The sequence below is a fragment of the Eleutherodactylus coqui genome, chromosome 1 (assembly GCF_035609145.1).
Source record: "Eleutherodactylus coqui strain aEleCoq1 chromosome 1, aEleCoq1.hap1, whole genome shotgun sequence".
NCBI classification, from domain to species: Eukaryota; Metazoa; Chordata; class Amphibia; order Anura; family Eleutherodactylidae; genus Eleutherodactylus; species Eleutherodactylus coqui.
Window position 1 is genome coordinate 214,426,955 of NC_089837.1, and position 17,021 is coordinate 214,443,975.

The following is a 17,021-nucleotide window of genomic DNA, read 5'->3' on the forward strand; positions in this document are numbered from 1 at the left end:
TCTGAGAAATCTCGACCACATGGCTGGCAAACCTAGGGATTAGCGGCCGCAGGCGGACTTGCCAGGTCAACATCCCGGATGGAATTTTCTCAGCAAATCCAGCCTGTGTGAACCCAGCCTAATACAAACTGGCTCAGGTGTCAAAAATGTTTTCGTGGAGGCAACAGGTGTTAGGTTCATGCATAATTCAACCATATAGCAAGGGTGCACTGTTTAACCCCTAAAGAACTTTTACGGACGCAGCAATACCAAATATGTTTTGGGGTTTTATTTATTATTTAAATTCTTTTATTAAAAATATGGCAAAAGATGTGTTTTTTTTAACTTATTACTCTTTTTATTTTTTTAATAATTAAAAAAAAAATTAAAAAATTAGTTCCAAAAAAAGTTATAAGACCCCCAAGGGGACAGGCACTTGCGGTGGTTTGGTCGCTTCTGCAGTATGATGTAATGCCATAGCATTACATTATATTGCAATCTATCAAGACACACGACTGGCATGGATTGATGGGCAATCTGCAATGGCAGCCCTGGGGACTTTCTGAAGGCTCCCGGCTGCCATGGCAACTGCACTTCAACCATTGGTCTCATCACAGGGGTCGGTGCAGGACCCCCAAACATCGATCAGGGTGTTTAAATGCCGCTGTCATAATTTAAAGGGTTAACAGCTCCGCTCGGTACTGCTTATCGAAGCTGTTGGTGGGTGTCGGCTATAAGAGACAGATGGCATCCGCATTGTTTAAATTGGGATCGATCCTTGATCTGCCACTCCACCCCCTTCCTCCACACAAACCCCTAACCACCAGGATGAAAATGTCCTATAGTTAAGGGGTTCATTTATTTCAATTCATGCTACATTGTATATCTAATTAGCTGCACTAAGTATTAATTACATTATGTTGGATGTACATCTCCTAAACCTAAGGCTCGCATAGCTGAGCACATGTCATCTATTTCAGCTTTTGACAGAAATTCAAAGCAGCATGCCTTATCTGGTGCTGCCTGCCTTTTCTTTTGAAGCCCATGCTGCAGACAGGTCTAACCTTAAAATCAGTAGTATCGAAAAAGTATCCCCACCAATGCCGGGAGGGAATTGGTTTCATAAAATTCCAACACTAAAATCCAGAAAGTTTCTTAAGTGAAATGGTAAATTTCCTTCTTGCCTCAACTACAAGACAGATCTTGTATATTTTTATGAATGTATTAGATGGAATGTGCGGCGCTGAGGGAATCTTATTTGCATTTCTTGGGAGGAGCTTCTTTTCTTATCTATGCTATGCATCATATCCTTGTACATCACATATACCTGGTTTATATAGTATTTCAGTATGCTAGGATCAAAGCTCCATGTGGGCTGAAACACGTAGGTGGTAATTTTTTTCTTTTTTTATTGCAGTTCAAATAAAGGATTGCCATTTTACATGTTGGTGCTGGAATTTACCTTCCGCGTTTGTCAGACTTGAAGTATGCCTAACTTTGACTTTTTTTAAAATGTGGTGCCGTGTGTGTGCATGAGGATTAGCACTCTTTCTGGCCATTATACGACTAGAATCCGGTGGGGTTTTTTTCTGCCTCTGCAGACTATCTGTGACTCCCAATTGTCTCAGAACTGGTGGGAGGAGCCTGCTGCTGTGTTGTGTTCTGTACACTGTGGTACAGTGAACTGCAAATCCTGCTTTGTAACAAGATATGTCTCTAGATGTATGACCGTGTACGGCAAGACTGCTCATGGAGATGTGAATAAATTACAGCAGATTACTCACCAATAGCTCTAGAAGCAGGTCTGTGTGGCCCCTCTCTGTTCTCAGAGTTTAGTGAGCACAGTGACTTATACCCTTCGACCACTTCCTGCTCTGCTGTCCACCTCATTCCAGTCACACACTTGATGAGACAGTAAGTTATGTGGAAAAGGGATCTCTAGTGGACAGCACTTTTAGAGGTGTTTTTTTATTTTTTTATTTTTTTCCAGCACAAAAACATAATTTTAGGTAAAATAAAGTATATAGGAGTTTTGCTAATTATCACACTAGATTTCATAAGTACCACTCATTTTGAAAATTAGTTACCATTTAAAGGGGTTGTCTGCAGCTGCTTTTATTTTTTTCTATTGATGACCTGTCGTTAAGTCATCAATATATGATCAGTGGGGGTCCATTTCTCTGGAATCCAGACATTCGGCTCATTTACCAGGGTTACTGGAATTATGGAAAGCACAGAGAACTGATCATGCTGTCCATAACGCTGTGGCCCGGGTTGGTATTGCAAGCTCCGCTCCCATGGGAATTCAGTGTACTGTGAACCAATAGTATACTCACCAGGATCACTTTAATTTAGCTCCAAGGAAGCCCCTTTTAGAGATTGTGATTCATGGTTACGTTACACACGTCAGAGTACCGCCCCTACATCACATGATGCTGTTGACGTCATCAATGCACGCCCACCACCTGGGACGCCGGACACACGGCACTGACAAGCATGGGAAGGGTATGTCTCTTTCTTTTTTCTTTTATCATGTATAAATGTATGTATTGTATATTCGTTTTATATGTATGGCTTGAGAAAGGTGCCTTGTTTTGCACCGAAACGCGTTGCCTTATTAAAAGTTTCGTTTGACTACAACTTCTGGATTATTACTATGCACCTTGGAGCATAGCTTTATACTTTGTGGAGGACACTCTGAGGAGGGGGCATTTGTACATCATATCCCCCTCCTTTCAAGTAAGTGTTATACCTAATCATTACCCACGTGTGAACCTGTCCTTAGTTTACTCCGTTTTGAGCGCAGATTTTTTTCTGACATTCCATTTTCTGTTATATCTGGGGGAGTTCTGTTCTCAGACCCCCCCAGTTTGCATCTGCAGCTCTCCTTTGATTCAGAGGATTGGAGTACTGGGGAGAAGACGCATCGTGTGTGCATCCGCATATTTCAGCAAGTGTGGATTGGATCTACCTGTGGCGCTCTCTACTATTTTTGACTTTCAGTCTGCAATACCAACCTGGGATCCAGTGCTATAGTCAGCACAATCTGTTTCCTGAGCCTTCCATAGTGACGGCAGCATCAGTAATCGGAATCAATGAGGTTCCTGAGCAATGGTCCTCAACCAATCTTCTATTGATAACCCGGGAACAGCTCTTCAGTAGAAAAAAATGTAAAGTCCTGGACAACCCCTTTTAAGTTTAAAATTTAAAAAAAAAGTTAACTTGATCATTTTTCAGTCTGTTAATTATTGTGAAAAGTTATATACAAAAGCACTCTTAAAGGTTTAAAGACTTTAGAAATATAGCAGGTTTCAATGTTTTGCTAAACTAATACTAAGTGTATAAATCAGTGCCAGAAAAGTGCTTTCCACATAAATCAGAAGCACACGGCTAACTTGTATATGTTGTGTGGTTGGTTGTGCTCAATTTCACAACATGCCTTACAGTAATTGATTGCTTGTTGCATTATGTGGCAAGCCTCTTACTTGACCTGCTTCTAAAAAATGGGTCTCTGGTACTAAGAAATGTGATTAATTCTCAGATTTTTTTCTTTAAATTAAGCAAGCTATTTTTTTTTACTTTGTCTTTATATTCTCCTTTCTGTAATTCCCTTGCAAATCCCTTCTAGAAAAAAAATACAGTATATCAGTAAGTATATGAGGGTGATTTTTTTTGATACAGGAGCGCAGGCATATACACCACTTGTCCCCCAACATGCAGACAGCCAAACTGACAAATGGAGGAGCAAATTACACATGTGCAGGACACTGGGACAGCTGCTTGCACACCTTCCTTATACTGAGGGGGTGGCTGCTTAGTGCTTATTCCTACACAGAAAAGTACATGCAGGGTGTCAGACCACATGGTATATGTAGTGCACAATGCAGGCTTACACCCTTTTAATGACGCCGTATTTGACTCTAGTGGGCTGCCCTTTACGCCACAGGTGAACCACATCGGCACTGGCACCCTGGGCTCCCCCAGCATTCAAAGCAGTGCCTGTCACTGATGATGGGTTGTGAGCTCGCGTATTTTGACCAAAATATCAACTAATACGTTGCATCTATCAGAATTTATCAGTAACATGCAGTGCAGCTTTGAATGCTGGGGGAGCCCAGGGTGCCAGTGCCAGTGTGGTTCACTTTTTGGGTGCAGGACAACCTGCTGGATTGAAATATAGCGTCATTAATAGGTGGTAAGCCTGCATTGTGCACTTCACGTATCATGTGGTCTGATTCCCTGTATCTACTTTTTTGTGTCGGAATAAGCACTAAGCAGCCATCCCCCTCTATATAAGCAAGGCGTGTGAGTGGTTTCTCATCTGTGTCCTTCACATGTGTAATTTGCTCCTACGTTTAGCTTCTTGGCTGTCTGCATATTGGGAGATGAGTGGTGTATATGCCTGCCCTCCTGTATCAGGATCTACAGGGGATCTACAAGATTTGTTTTACTAAGTGGTCCATTGACCTAGAGATGAGTGTCCCATAGCTCATTCCTGCAAGAAGTGCGTCCATAGCAGTGATTTTGATAAATAAGTGGGCTTTGAGTTGCAGTTTGGGCACTCTGTCTCTAAAAGGCAGCCAGCACGTCAGGGGCAGGGGTTGTCGCAATGTATGATTTTATTTCTCGTTCTAAAAAGGACAGGGCTGTTTCAAAATGGACAGGAAGGAACGCCCTTTTTTTCCCCTTCCCAGCTGGGGTATTGGAGAACCATTGTTGCGTATTTTTCACATATCGGCAACTGATTTCATTATATGCGGCGCTCCTTCTCACCTCCTTTTGTAGGCTTCCCACTGTCAGTACTCCCCGTTTTCTCGTTCCCAGTGGCCTGTAGTGGCCTCACCTGACCAGCATTACTGAACCTCACAAGGCTGCTGCGAACCAGAAATCTGGGAGCGCTGACCGCGCAAATCCTATAGAAGAAGTGAGGGGGGTTGCCAAATAGTATGAATTTGGCTGCGGATATGCAAAATCCACACCAGTGGGGACATTCCGCAGCACTTCCATCATATTTAAACATACCGTAAGTTAGCTTGAGGTATGCTGCCATGTGAAGAGTGGCTCCAGGAGTAATGGTGACTCCCACAGTGGCCCCAGGAGTAATGGTGACTCCCACAGTGGCCCCAGGAGTAATGGTGACTCCCACAGTGGCCCCAGGAGTAATGGTGACTCCCACAGTGGCCCCAGGAGTAATGGTGACTCCCACAGTGGCCCCTAGGAGTAATAGCACCCCCCTAAAACCCACAAACGTATCTCCTCCTGGCCTTCAAAGCACCGCTACTCCTCTGCTGGGCGCTGTTGCAGACGAAAGTATGTGCGCCCAGACTCCTCCCACCTTCTCCTCTCATCCTGTGGAACCAAGGAGGAGAGGTCAGGGGAGAAGGATTCCTGGTACACACACTGCCGTCAAGTTGTGCACCCATAACAGTGCCGCTGACTGATTTCCAGCCAAGGAGCCAACTGGTAATCCCTTTCATAGTGACCAGACATTGGTGCGTGTGCCCATAGAGAAGGCTCAGCGTGACCTCTCTGGCACGCGTGCCATAGGTTCGCCACCTTTGGTCTATAGTCTTCTGCTTATGCACATCGCACTCTTTGTGCAGTAGAATTAAAGATTTCCCACAGACTTGTATGGTGAATACAACTCTACTGTCTTAATGACTCGTATACTAAAGGTCCATTTACACCAGCAGATGATCGCTCAAACAGCAGTTTGAGTGACAGCTTTGAGCGATCATTTTGCATAAAGTATTAAAGGAGATGTCCCGCGCCGAAACGGGTTTTTTTTTTTTTAAACCCCCCCCCCCGTTCGGCGTGAGACAACCCCGATGCAGGGGTTAAAAAAACCACCCGCACAGCGCTTACCTGAATCCCGGCGGTCCGGCGTCTTCATACTCACCTGCTGAAGATGGCCGCCGGGATCCTCTGTCTTCATGGACCGCAGGGCTTCTGTGCGGTCCATTGCCGATTCCAGCCTCCTGATTGGCTGGAATCGGCACGTGACGGGGCGGAGCTACACGGAGCTACACGGAGCCCCATAGAGAAGAGGAGAAGACCCGGACTGCGCAAGCGCGGCTAATTTGGCCATCGGAGGGCGAAAATTAGTCGGCACCATGGAGACGAGGACGCCAGCAACGGAGCAGGTAAGTATAAAACTTTTTATAACTTCTGTATGGCTCATAATTAATGCACAATGTACATTACAAAGTGCATTATTATGGCCATGCAGAAGTGTATAGACCCACTTGCTGCCTCGGGACATCTCCTTTAAGTAGCTACTCAGCTACTTAAGTACCAATTGGCTGTTCAAATGAAGCCCGAGGCTATTATCTGCGCTCCGATCCTTTGTTCTCCACGGGAAACAATGCTATCAGCACTCCCCGTGGAGAACTACTGATAAGGCTGAAAGATGGTTTTTTTGGTTGGACTGAATTTAATGATCAGCTAGCAGTGCCCGAAAATCGGACGATGGGGGCACATTTACACGCACCGATTATCACTAAAACGATTGTGGATTAACTTTTTTTTTTTTTCTAACGCGATCATCGGCTGGTGTAAATGGACCTTAATGCAGTGCATGTGCTGTGCTGCTTCTTCCCTTCGCAACAGTGTAACCAGGCCCTGTTCTTGTAAATGGCAGAGATTGGCCCTCATCACTTAAAACATTTCTGTCATATAAAGCTTCTGTTTTTGACACTTATTTTACCTGTTACTGAAGTTTACTTTTGTAATTTTGTTCTTATAACTATTACAAAGTTATTAAATTCAAGCAAATCCTTTTGCGGTGTCTCTATTTCTACCAGTGTTGGACGTCTTTGTGCATGCTACATGACTGCTTGAACTCTTATACATACTGCAGCTCTTTTCTCTGTTGTACACTTCCAGCTACCTGGGTTACCTCTTGTTCTGGTTGAGAGTGTGTGTGTGTATATACTATAAAGGCTGACCCCTTGACAGCTATGAGGCTTGTGAAAAGGGGAACCAATTCTATGTTGGGCTTAGTCACTCAGTGTCCTAATGGCATCGCCGACCTGCAATCTGCTTCCTTTCTTTACAGGAATGCACAGTTTGGTCATGTGACTTGGTCAATATGACATCACTAAAGATAGCATGGTAAAAAATGTTATTAGTGCCTTTTGCTTCCTTATGAAATCCTATATTAGAAACATAAAATTTGTGTTTTTTAATCATTTTTTTATTTTTTTTTAAGTAGGGGGTATGCCGAAAACCTTTTTTTCATTAATTTCTTGGAGCGAGTTTCCCATGGTCAGCTGAATATCTCCTGAGCATCCTGTTTGTTCTTCTAGAAGTTTGTAATCCTACAATGGTAGTAGTGAGCCGAATAGCTATCTACCTTTGTTTTATGTACCCGTAGGCATATACCGTCTTATATTAATTTTTCTACAACAAGAGGCACAGTGTCTTATTTGCAGGGGGTGTCTTATGCTTACCTAGTCAAGGGTGTGCCGATGCCTCGCACTGGCCTCCGGCGCTGTGGCAGGCTGTCATGTTCTCCGTGCTGACAGCATTCTCTTTCTGGTAACAAACGGGGTTTTGAATACCCCACCTCCAGCAAGCGAGTGCTGTGATTGGCTGAGCCAGTGGCGCTCATGATCCAATCAGAGCCTATTCTCTTCAAAAGCAGTTTGTTTTTTTTTGTCCTTTTTTTTATGATGCAGGTAACCTTTTTCCAGCTGTAGTGAGTTGCAACTCTTTGAACAAAGGTGTGTGCGTGCCAAAACTTAACTTTTTGGTGCCATAAAACTGCCATAAATATTAAATTTCCCATCATCGTCGCTCTCTGTAATGAGTGAGCCCATGGTTAGGGCAGCATGGATTTCCTGATAAGGTCTCTATAAATAATGCAGACTACGCATTGAAGTATGACATCTAAGCACTGTGCAGTGAGATGGAAACTTCTGTCGAGATGCATTCTAATTAAGCCAGCAGAAATATTGGCGTGTGGAACAACTCCCACTCTGCAGTCTGTACTACTGTAAAAGTGACAGTGAAGCCACCGATGAGCTCCTAAAGATATAGGTACTAATGCACCGTAGGCCGACTCAATTATGTTTGCTGCATTTTTATTTTTTATGCAAAATCGAGAAGCCTCCTTATTTTATAAGAGCTGTTTGAAGCATTCAGGTGGATGAATTTAAAGGGAAGCGGTCACTTCCTATAAGCACTATAAACTAAGTTCTGGTGCTTATAGGACAGGTCCCACTGAGACTGGTGCTGTAATTTTTATACTTCTCAGGCTCTACCGGTTTATCAGAATAACTATTTTCATTCAGTCCATGCACTTATATTTCCCTGTTCTATACTTGAATGCATGTACATGGACTGAATACGAAGTCATACTGATAGATGAAGTGCTGACTTCCAGGGGTGACTGCATAGAGAACCCAGTAGACATAAAAATTTTCACCACAGGACCCGGCGGGACCTATCCTATAAGGCCTAATTCCCACGGCCGGATTTTCGCCGCATTGTTTCACCACAGCTATTAGGTTATATTGAACTTAAAGGGGTTGTCCCGCGGCAGCAAGTGGGTCTATACACTTCTGTATGGCCATATTAATGCACTTTGTAATGTACATTGTGCATTAATTATGAGCCATACAGAAGTTATAAGAAGTTTTTCACTTACCTGCTCCGTTGCTGGCGTCCTCGTTTCCATGGAGCCGACTAATTTTCGGCGTCTAATGGCCAAATTAGCCGCGCTTGCGCAGTCCGGGTCTTCTTCTTATCTCAATGGGGCTCCGTGTAGCTCCGCCCCGTCACGTGCCGATTCCAGCCAATCAGGAGGCTGGAATCTGCAATGGACCGCACAGAAGCCCTGCGGTCCACCGAGGGAGAAGATGCCGGCGGCCATCTTCAGCCGGTAAGTAAGAAGTCACCGGAGCGCAGGGATTCAGGTAAGCGCTGTGCGGATTTTTCTTTAGGTCCCTGCATCGGGGTTGTCTCGCGCCGAACGGGGGGGGTTGAAAAAAAAAACCCCCGTTTCGGCGCGGGACAACCCCTTTAAGAACTCAATGTTCACGCTGCGGAATTCCGCAGCGTAAAAATAACCTGCGGCATGTCCTATTTGCCGCGGGAATACACGCGGATGGCTTCCATTGTAGTCAATCGAAGCTGCCCGTCATGCTATACTTCCGCTGTAGGACAGCAGAAGTATAGCATGACTACGTGCCCCGCCCCCTGCTGGCCGTGTCATATGACACCGCCGGCGTGCCATGCAGGAGCTGCGCAGCGGATCTGGAGGCGAGTATATAGGGTCTTTGGGTGACAGACTCAGCTGTGGTATTCCGCTTGCGTAGCCCGTCAAGGCTGTGGGCATGAGCCCTAAGCCTCATAACTTTATGGTGCTTCTAAGAGATGAGCCTTTTAAGAGTGCATATAGGTGCTGTGGTGATCTGCATGCACCTAGGGCTTATTCAGATAGGTGTATTTTCTGTTTGTGTGCTGTCTGTTTATTTCACGGATAGCACATGGATCCATTATAGCCTATGATGCTATACACCAGAGTACTTTGTCATGTGCATCAATTGTCTGTGTGTTAGAAAAACCCGCTGCACATATCACAGGCAAGAATAGGACCTGCAGTGTGCCCTCTCCACGCAGATTGGACAGCACATGTACGTTTGTTTATGTGCTGTCTAATACGAATTGCACCCAACATTCTGGGGCACAACTTGCACATGCTCGTATGAATAAGACCTTATAGCAGATCAACTCCCACATGTATGGGCAGCCTTAGGCATCCCGACCGCCGTGCTAATCGTACTACAATGCCCCCATTGATTTTAATAGGGCCTCGCAGACATGCGCTCGAGCGTTTTAGTGCTTTAACGCCCCTCGTCATCCATCACAATGATGGTGCTTTTTAATGCACCCTATCAAAAGCTGTGACAGGCATTCAAAAACGCTTCTCAAAACTGTGGTAAAAATGTCACGTTTTCTGAACACGTGTGAGAGCAGCCTTAAGAGAACATCTGCTTTTTTTTTTTGTCCTATTGTAATGGTTATCAAGATTTTCCAAATAACAGAAGTAACGAAGAAACCATGTAATCGGTCAATAAAAACCGTTGCTGTACACTGCATTAGTAGATCGACTTATTTAAGTGTGTATGGAAGGAGTATTTTCGACTAGATGCCTTTAAATTCATAAGCAGGAACTTGGTTATATTCGACGTACACGGATAGCTTTGGAAAAGCCCATCTTACACCCATCACAGGATGACACTTGAAAACCTTCCTAAGACCTGACGTTGAGGGACTTGCGTACTGCACACACATTTCTTTAGGAGGCCCAGTTAGTTTAAAACTTTGCCTTGCAACACTTGAAATATGATTAAAATATTATTAGATAACTTCTTAAAAAGATCATGTAACATCATCCATGATTTATAAGTACGCTGCAGACAAAGCCAGGGGCAAGTCCACCATGGAAAGTGTTGTTGATGTCGACTCTTGATCACTGGGGCTGATGAACATCCACTTGGCATTCATGGTATGTAGATAAATCAGTCTGGGGGGCAAAGTAGAACACTACTGCTTTTCTGTATCTGATGGGACGAGAGCAGGGCTCTATGCAGCAGCAAAGAACTATGTGTCAAGTATAAGGACAAGGGGGGATGTCACGGCCATAGCAGTACGCCCTGCCCTGTACTAGGCACCAGTACAGAGACCCCCAGGTCAGACTGCGGACCTGAATACAATAGGTATATGAGGGGTTGCTCTGTCCAATCAAGTACTCGGGCCGTACAATATAATGCGGAAAACTAGGAGAAAAACTCACTTTGAAAATTTCAAATTTTTCCAAATTTTCTATAATTTTATTAATTATTTATTATTTATTAAAAAAGACAAGTTGATTAAAAATTACCACTAACATAAACTATGATATGTCACAAAAAAGCATTCTTAGAATTGTGTAGATAGCTTTTGAATGCTTTTGATTATCAGGTAAAGTAACCAAATGTCAGTTTTAAAAAAAAGAGGCTTGGTCCTTAAGGCCAAAATAGGTCATGTCCTTAAGGGGTTAAATTTCACAGAGGCGACTAGAAATATGTATAAGTGAACATCAAAGGCCTTTTTCGTAGGATTTTTCTTTTCTATTAGACTAACAGTTTCCATTTGACCTACTTTCCTGCTGACCTATCTAGGTTAGGCAATCCTGCCTTTAGTGAAATCTGTAATAATTAACAACTTTTTAAACCAACCTGCCTGTATAAGTAGTTGGTCCTCAGATCAATTTGCAGGATTCAGCTGGGATTTGACGCCGCTTTCAACATGGGTGTATCCTATAGCATTCAAGAGTGAGTAATATGCATATAGGTAGAAATGGACCCCCTGCACACGGGCGGAAATTCCGCGGCGGGATTTCCCACAGAATTTCCGCCTGTGCCTGCTGCCGTAGGACTGCATTAGATAACACAATCCTAGGCAGACAGCCGCGATTTGTCTGCATGAAAACACGTGCAGAAAACAAATCGCTGCATGTTCTATTTCTGTGCGGGTCTCAGAGGCCCGCACAGAAATGTCAGTAGTGACGGGCCGGCTCCGCAGTGCGCATGCGCCAGCAGCCGGCGTATAGCAGAGAGTGAAGAGGCCGGGAGCGGGTGAGCCGCTGGTCTCTGCAGGGGCACAGGTCCGCATCCCGCTGAGAGAATTCTCGCAGCGGGATCCGACCCAGCGTCTGCAGGCGGCCATAATGGTTAATAAACGTTGTCTCCATCTTCAACTCCAAACATTGTCTCCTGGATGCTGGAGATTTGTAACGCAGCATTTTCAATGGTAGATAAAATCTCATTAGCAGTAAAATCAACATGAACTTTGTGGGCTTATTTATATTCGCTACCATGTCAATTGCAATTCTAGTTACTACCGTATTGACCTACTGTGGTTCAGTAAAACTCAGGTTCACAGATTGGAGGTTCACACTGCTACCTCCCAATACAATGCACAACTTGTACAACCTGCCAGGAACAGTTTAGGATGCGTCAAGACAACCACACAAAGTATATTTCTTCATTAGAAGGTTGCCAAAAGGAATATAGAACTTTTTCTAATTGATTTTCAGTTCTAGAAAGCTGTTTGTGTCAGAAAAAAAACATTTGTATACTGCAGCAAACAAAGATTGTTTCGTTTACAGTTTTCATTCATTGGCTTTGTTTTTAGATGAGAAGGTTTCAATAATGTAATATATTCTTATGACTGTCAGAAAGTTTAAAGGGGTTGTCCCACTTCTAGCTGTTTTTGCTGCAGGAAGCAGACAGCTCCATATATTGTGCAGTGGCCTGGGTTGGTATTGCAGGCTGGGTCCCATTCACTTCAGTAGGAAGTACCAACCTGGGCCACTGCGCAGTGTATGATGTGGTCTGCTTCCTACAGCTAGGAGTGGGACAACTGCTTTAAATCTAACCTTTCTTAAATAGAATCTTTGCTGTCTTGACTTAAAAAGGGTTTTTTGTTTTTTTTTAAATGCTAGATATGTGTCAGTTCTGTTTTATAAGTCGTAGAGTTGGCCTGTAACTAATCACAGGCTGCTGCAGACACTTGTAGAACTCAGCGCTCAACTACTGAGAGGCTGCAGTCAAACCACAGATATGATTGGAGCTGTGGGGAGTGGGCTTTTTTTTTTTCTTATGGGCAGCATTTAAAAAAAAAAAAAAAAAAAATGTAGAAAACACTTTTTGCTAATTTAAAAAAATTTTTTTTGTATTTAAGTACTGTCCCCTGTAACTATGTATTCCTGACCCGTTATCTCTTCTCATACAGGGTAGATCACTTGTATACGTTTTTTGTCCAGTGGTCTCCTGAAGTTTACGGAAAAGATGCAAAAGAGCAAGGATTTGTAGTGGTGGAGAAAGATGAACTAGATATGATCGACAATTTCTTTAGTGAACCATCTACTAAAAGCTGGGAGGTAAGACAATTAAATCTTTGTTGCATTCAAAATGTAGTGACTGTCGAAATGTGTTTTTTAGTCTTAATTTAGAACACAACAGGGAATACGATTTACTAGTTCTTAAGGCTAAAATTTGTTGTCACTAAGGGGTTAAAATGCACTTGAGGCGACTCGGTTTTGCATCAGTTTACCTGAGACACAGATTTTATAATCTACAATTATGGCCCCCTGCACACGGGCAGACATTCTGCTGCGGGATTTCCCGCTGAATTTCCGCCCGTGGAAGCTGCCGTAGGATTGCGTTAGAAAGCGCAATCCTAGGCAAACCGCTGCAATTTGTCCCCGTGAAATCACATGCGGAAAACAAATGCGGCATGGTTTATTTCTGTGCGGGTCTTGCAGAGGGCCGCACAGAAATGTCACTCGCTGGCTCTGCTCTGCGCATGCGCCGGCTGGCCGGCAGCCAGCACATCAAAGAACTGGAGCTGCGGGAGAGATGAGCGCCACACTGGTCCCTGCAGGGGCTTGGGTCTGGTCCCGCTGTGATCCGACCAGGCCATCTGCAGGCTGGCTAAGAAGGGAAAAAAATGACCTTTTTGGGAGGGTTTTTCCAATTTTTAACATACCTGTTTGTGTGTTAATGACCTGAACCTTTGTGAACTATGAGCCTGAGATTGCAAAACAGTATAAGAAATTCTTTAATGACAAGCAGCTTCAAGTCAGATTTTTCTGTTGGCAGCTGCTCCAGTCTTTCACAAGTTTGCTATTTCGTAGTCTGTACATATCTGATGTCTTCACATAGAAATTTCCTGCTGCATCCATCTGATGCACCTTTGATTCTTGTATTGTTGCCTTGCATCCTGTGACCGTAGTTTTTGAGAATGTTGCGTTATCCATTACCTCATTTCTAATTTGAATATTGTTACCTGAGTGCTGCTACATTTAGGTTACCAGTGAAATCTCTACCTCTTGTAGATATGTATATTTCGCAAGTCTTGAGGTTTTGTGATCCAGAAATGGTTACATTGCTGTGTTCTTCACGTGGGTTGTCAAAGCTCTAGGACATTATAGTGGTAAATGTGCAGGAAATGGTTGCATGTATCTTCTCATCTGTACCCCTCCACCCCTCTGCTGTAATGGTAGTAGGAGTTATATTGGTTCAAAACCTTTCAGAATCCCTAAACGGTAACCATGATTTTGGAAACTAGTGTTCTTCATAGATCTGGAGCTTATTTTCCAAAGTTATGTTTTTACTGCTTCCAAAAGCCACAGTGATTTACAGGGTGGGTTTTAGGCAAAATGTGGGTGAAATTAAAAGGGGGGCCACAAATATTGAAATATTCTACTAAGACCACAGTCAGTCAGTGAATTCAGAGCTTCCACCGACGTGCCCCTGATCTTCAAAAATCCTAGCAATAAGTCCCAAGTGGTACTGCAATGGGCTCCCTCCAACATATAAAGCTTTATTCATATATACTGTATTTTTCTTTTCTTACTGTATTAACCTTATAGACAGAGCATTTACACTATGGGAAAAAGCAGTGCTGCTTTTAATGGGCAGTTATTGGAGCTGAAGCATTACTGAGAAGGGGTTGAAGCACTGAAAAATGATGTACAAGTGAATGGGCGAGTAAGTGGACAAAGACAATCATGGCTACAGTTTCAGGAATGCAGGTGTCCAGTTTCACAGTGAACTCTCAGTGCACAGAGATGGCACGATTTGAACATACAAGTGTGCAAGAAGATATATACTAGTATGTGGTCCTCAAGCATTTATTAGAACAACCGGCTAAAAACGTAGGACTGCCACCCAAAGAGAAAATCCGTTCTTTTGTTTCTCCCATAGTATGTATTATTGCAGAACATAATACTACAGTGTTTCCCCAAAAATAAGACACTGTCTTATATTTATTTTAGCCTCAAAATATGCGTTTGGGCTTATTTTCAGAGGATATCTTATTTTGAATTGGGTGAGCGATGGCTGCGGCTGAGCCAATTCAAAAATCTCTCCCACACACAGCAATGGCTGTGATTGGCTGAGCGGTCAATCACAGTCACTGCTGTGTGGGGGAGGGACCTTTGAATTGGCTGAGCGGCGGCAATCACTCGCCGCCGCTCAGCCAATTCATACAGTAAATGCAGGAAGCGATGGCTGAGTGGGCGCTCGGTCAATCACGGCCATCGCTTGAAGAACCAATTACAGCCATCGCTTTCTGAAGGCAGGATTTAAGAATCCCATCACCAGAGAGGGATGTCCTATGAGCTGTGAGGACTACAGGAACCGTGCGGATCTCCGGAGAGCAGCGGGAGGGACCCCTGGATGAGTCTTCTAGGTAATGTATTACTTTATTATTTTTTTTATGTAGTGTAGCTACTGTAGGGCTTATTTTTGGGGTAGTGCTTATATTTCAAGCCGCCTCCTCCCTTGAAAATCAGGATAGGGCTTATTATCAGGGTAGGTCTTGATTTCAGGGAAATGCAGTATTAACGTCCCTTTCAACTCTACAACACCAAAAAAACTGACACTACTCAGGACAAGTAAGTGACATTTTATAAAATATTTTCTTCCTATTGTCTAAAGCCTGGGTGTATGTCATAATCAGGTGCGTCTTATAGTGCATAAAATAAGGTAGTTCTAAAAATAACACTATCAGGACCAAATATTACAATACAATGGTTAAATATTACCTCCTTATGTGTTTGAACGAAATGCAGTGTATGACTATCAATATTACCAATATCCTCACGATACAAGATCCCAATAGTAACACTATGACCACTACCACTATATTGTGACCAAGTAGTAATCGAACAAAGGGACGAAGGGCTATGAAAGCAAGAGGGAAAAGCTGCTTAATAGAAAGACTGAAATAACAGCTTAAGTTTTATTTATGCTCCAATAAAGGTTATAGCTAGAATGTACAGGTACAATCAAAATTATTCAACCCCATTGCAAATTAGATTTATTTGCTAAATTTTACTAATTTGCAGCTTATTGCAAAAAACTAAAATAAAAAAGAATGAAATAAAAGCAGTGTAAATAGCTTGGTGACAGGTGCCCTGTACATTTACATCAGTTGAGCACTTCTGTCAGTGTAATACGAAATCAAGTGATGTAACGGTCACTCAGAGCATTTAATAATCACATATGTAAGAGCGCTGGCGCGGCTGACAGTGACACTGATTGGTCATCAAGTGGCACATGGTGAGATGGCACTGAAGCCAGATAAAGTTGAAGCAGCAAAACCAGACATAGAGCCGCAGTGGAGTTGAATACAGCATGCTTTGCTGGGCAAGGGGGCAGGCAAAAAATAGAGGCTCATGCTCCAGGACTGACTACAGACAGCTCCCAATGTAGCTAGAACTGGCCTATTATACAGGGGACACTGCAGGTGGTATAACCTTCAGTCTGTAGGGACACAGTAAGTTATGTATGGTGGTCCAGCGCCCACCATATTAAACAATCTAAGGGCGCCCACCCACTGGCGTTTGCGATTTTCGTGCGTGAAAAACGCAGCGTTTTCGGCGCGTTTTCCGCGGCATTTTTCGCGGCATTTTCGCGGCTTTTTCCGGTAATTTACATTGACATTCATGGGTGCATTAAGAGAAAAATAAGGACACATATGCAACTGACAGTTCCTATGTTAAAAATTGCAACGGACTGAAAAAAAAAACGCAAATGGACAAGAACACATTATATACTAATTGCTCTTGAGAAAAAACGCAAAGGAAAAAAAATCGCCAGTGGGTGGGCGCCCTTATTCTGCGATTCTGTTCAAAAACAGAATCAAGCTAAACCTAAAGTGAATGAATTGCACTAATTTGATTGCCTATTCCTACACACACGGACTTCATTTTCCTCAATCAGATTTTAGGGTTTTAGGCAACCTGGCAGGAGCCACCTGCTCAAAACCTTCCCTGTCTGCAAGTGACCAGGACCCCATAAAGTAAGCCCCACTCCTTCTGCCCTGAACTTGTCCCACAAAGCTTGTACATCACCCCATGGCAATTCATATTGTCTCCAAACTCCATTCAACACCAGCATGCATCCTACGCCATCCTTCCTGTCTGCTTTACAGCCTTTTAGCCTGTTCCTCAGTGAGGGACACAGTAGCCTCCAACCAGTTCC

At 43.5% G+C, this 17,021-nt stretch overlaps 1 protein-coding gene across 4 annotated transcripts in view; it reads left to right on the plus strand.

Annotated features, from left to right (window-relative positions):
- NCOA7 (nuclear receptor coactivator 7) overlaps positions 1 to 17,021 on the plus strand; it is a 159,626-nt gene that overhangs the window by 122,701 nt on the left and 19,904 nt on the right. For all 4 annotated transcript variants that reach the window (XM_066605512.1, XM_066605511.1, XM_066605516.1 and 1 more), the window contains one exon: positions 12,763 to 12,910. In XM_066605512.1, coding sequence (XP_066461609.1) covers positions 12,763 to 12,910 — 148 coding nt within the window. The remainder of the gene's footprint in view (positions 1 to 12,762; positions 12,911 to 17,021) is intronic.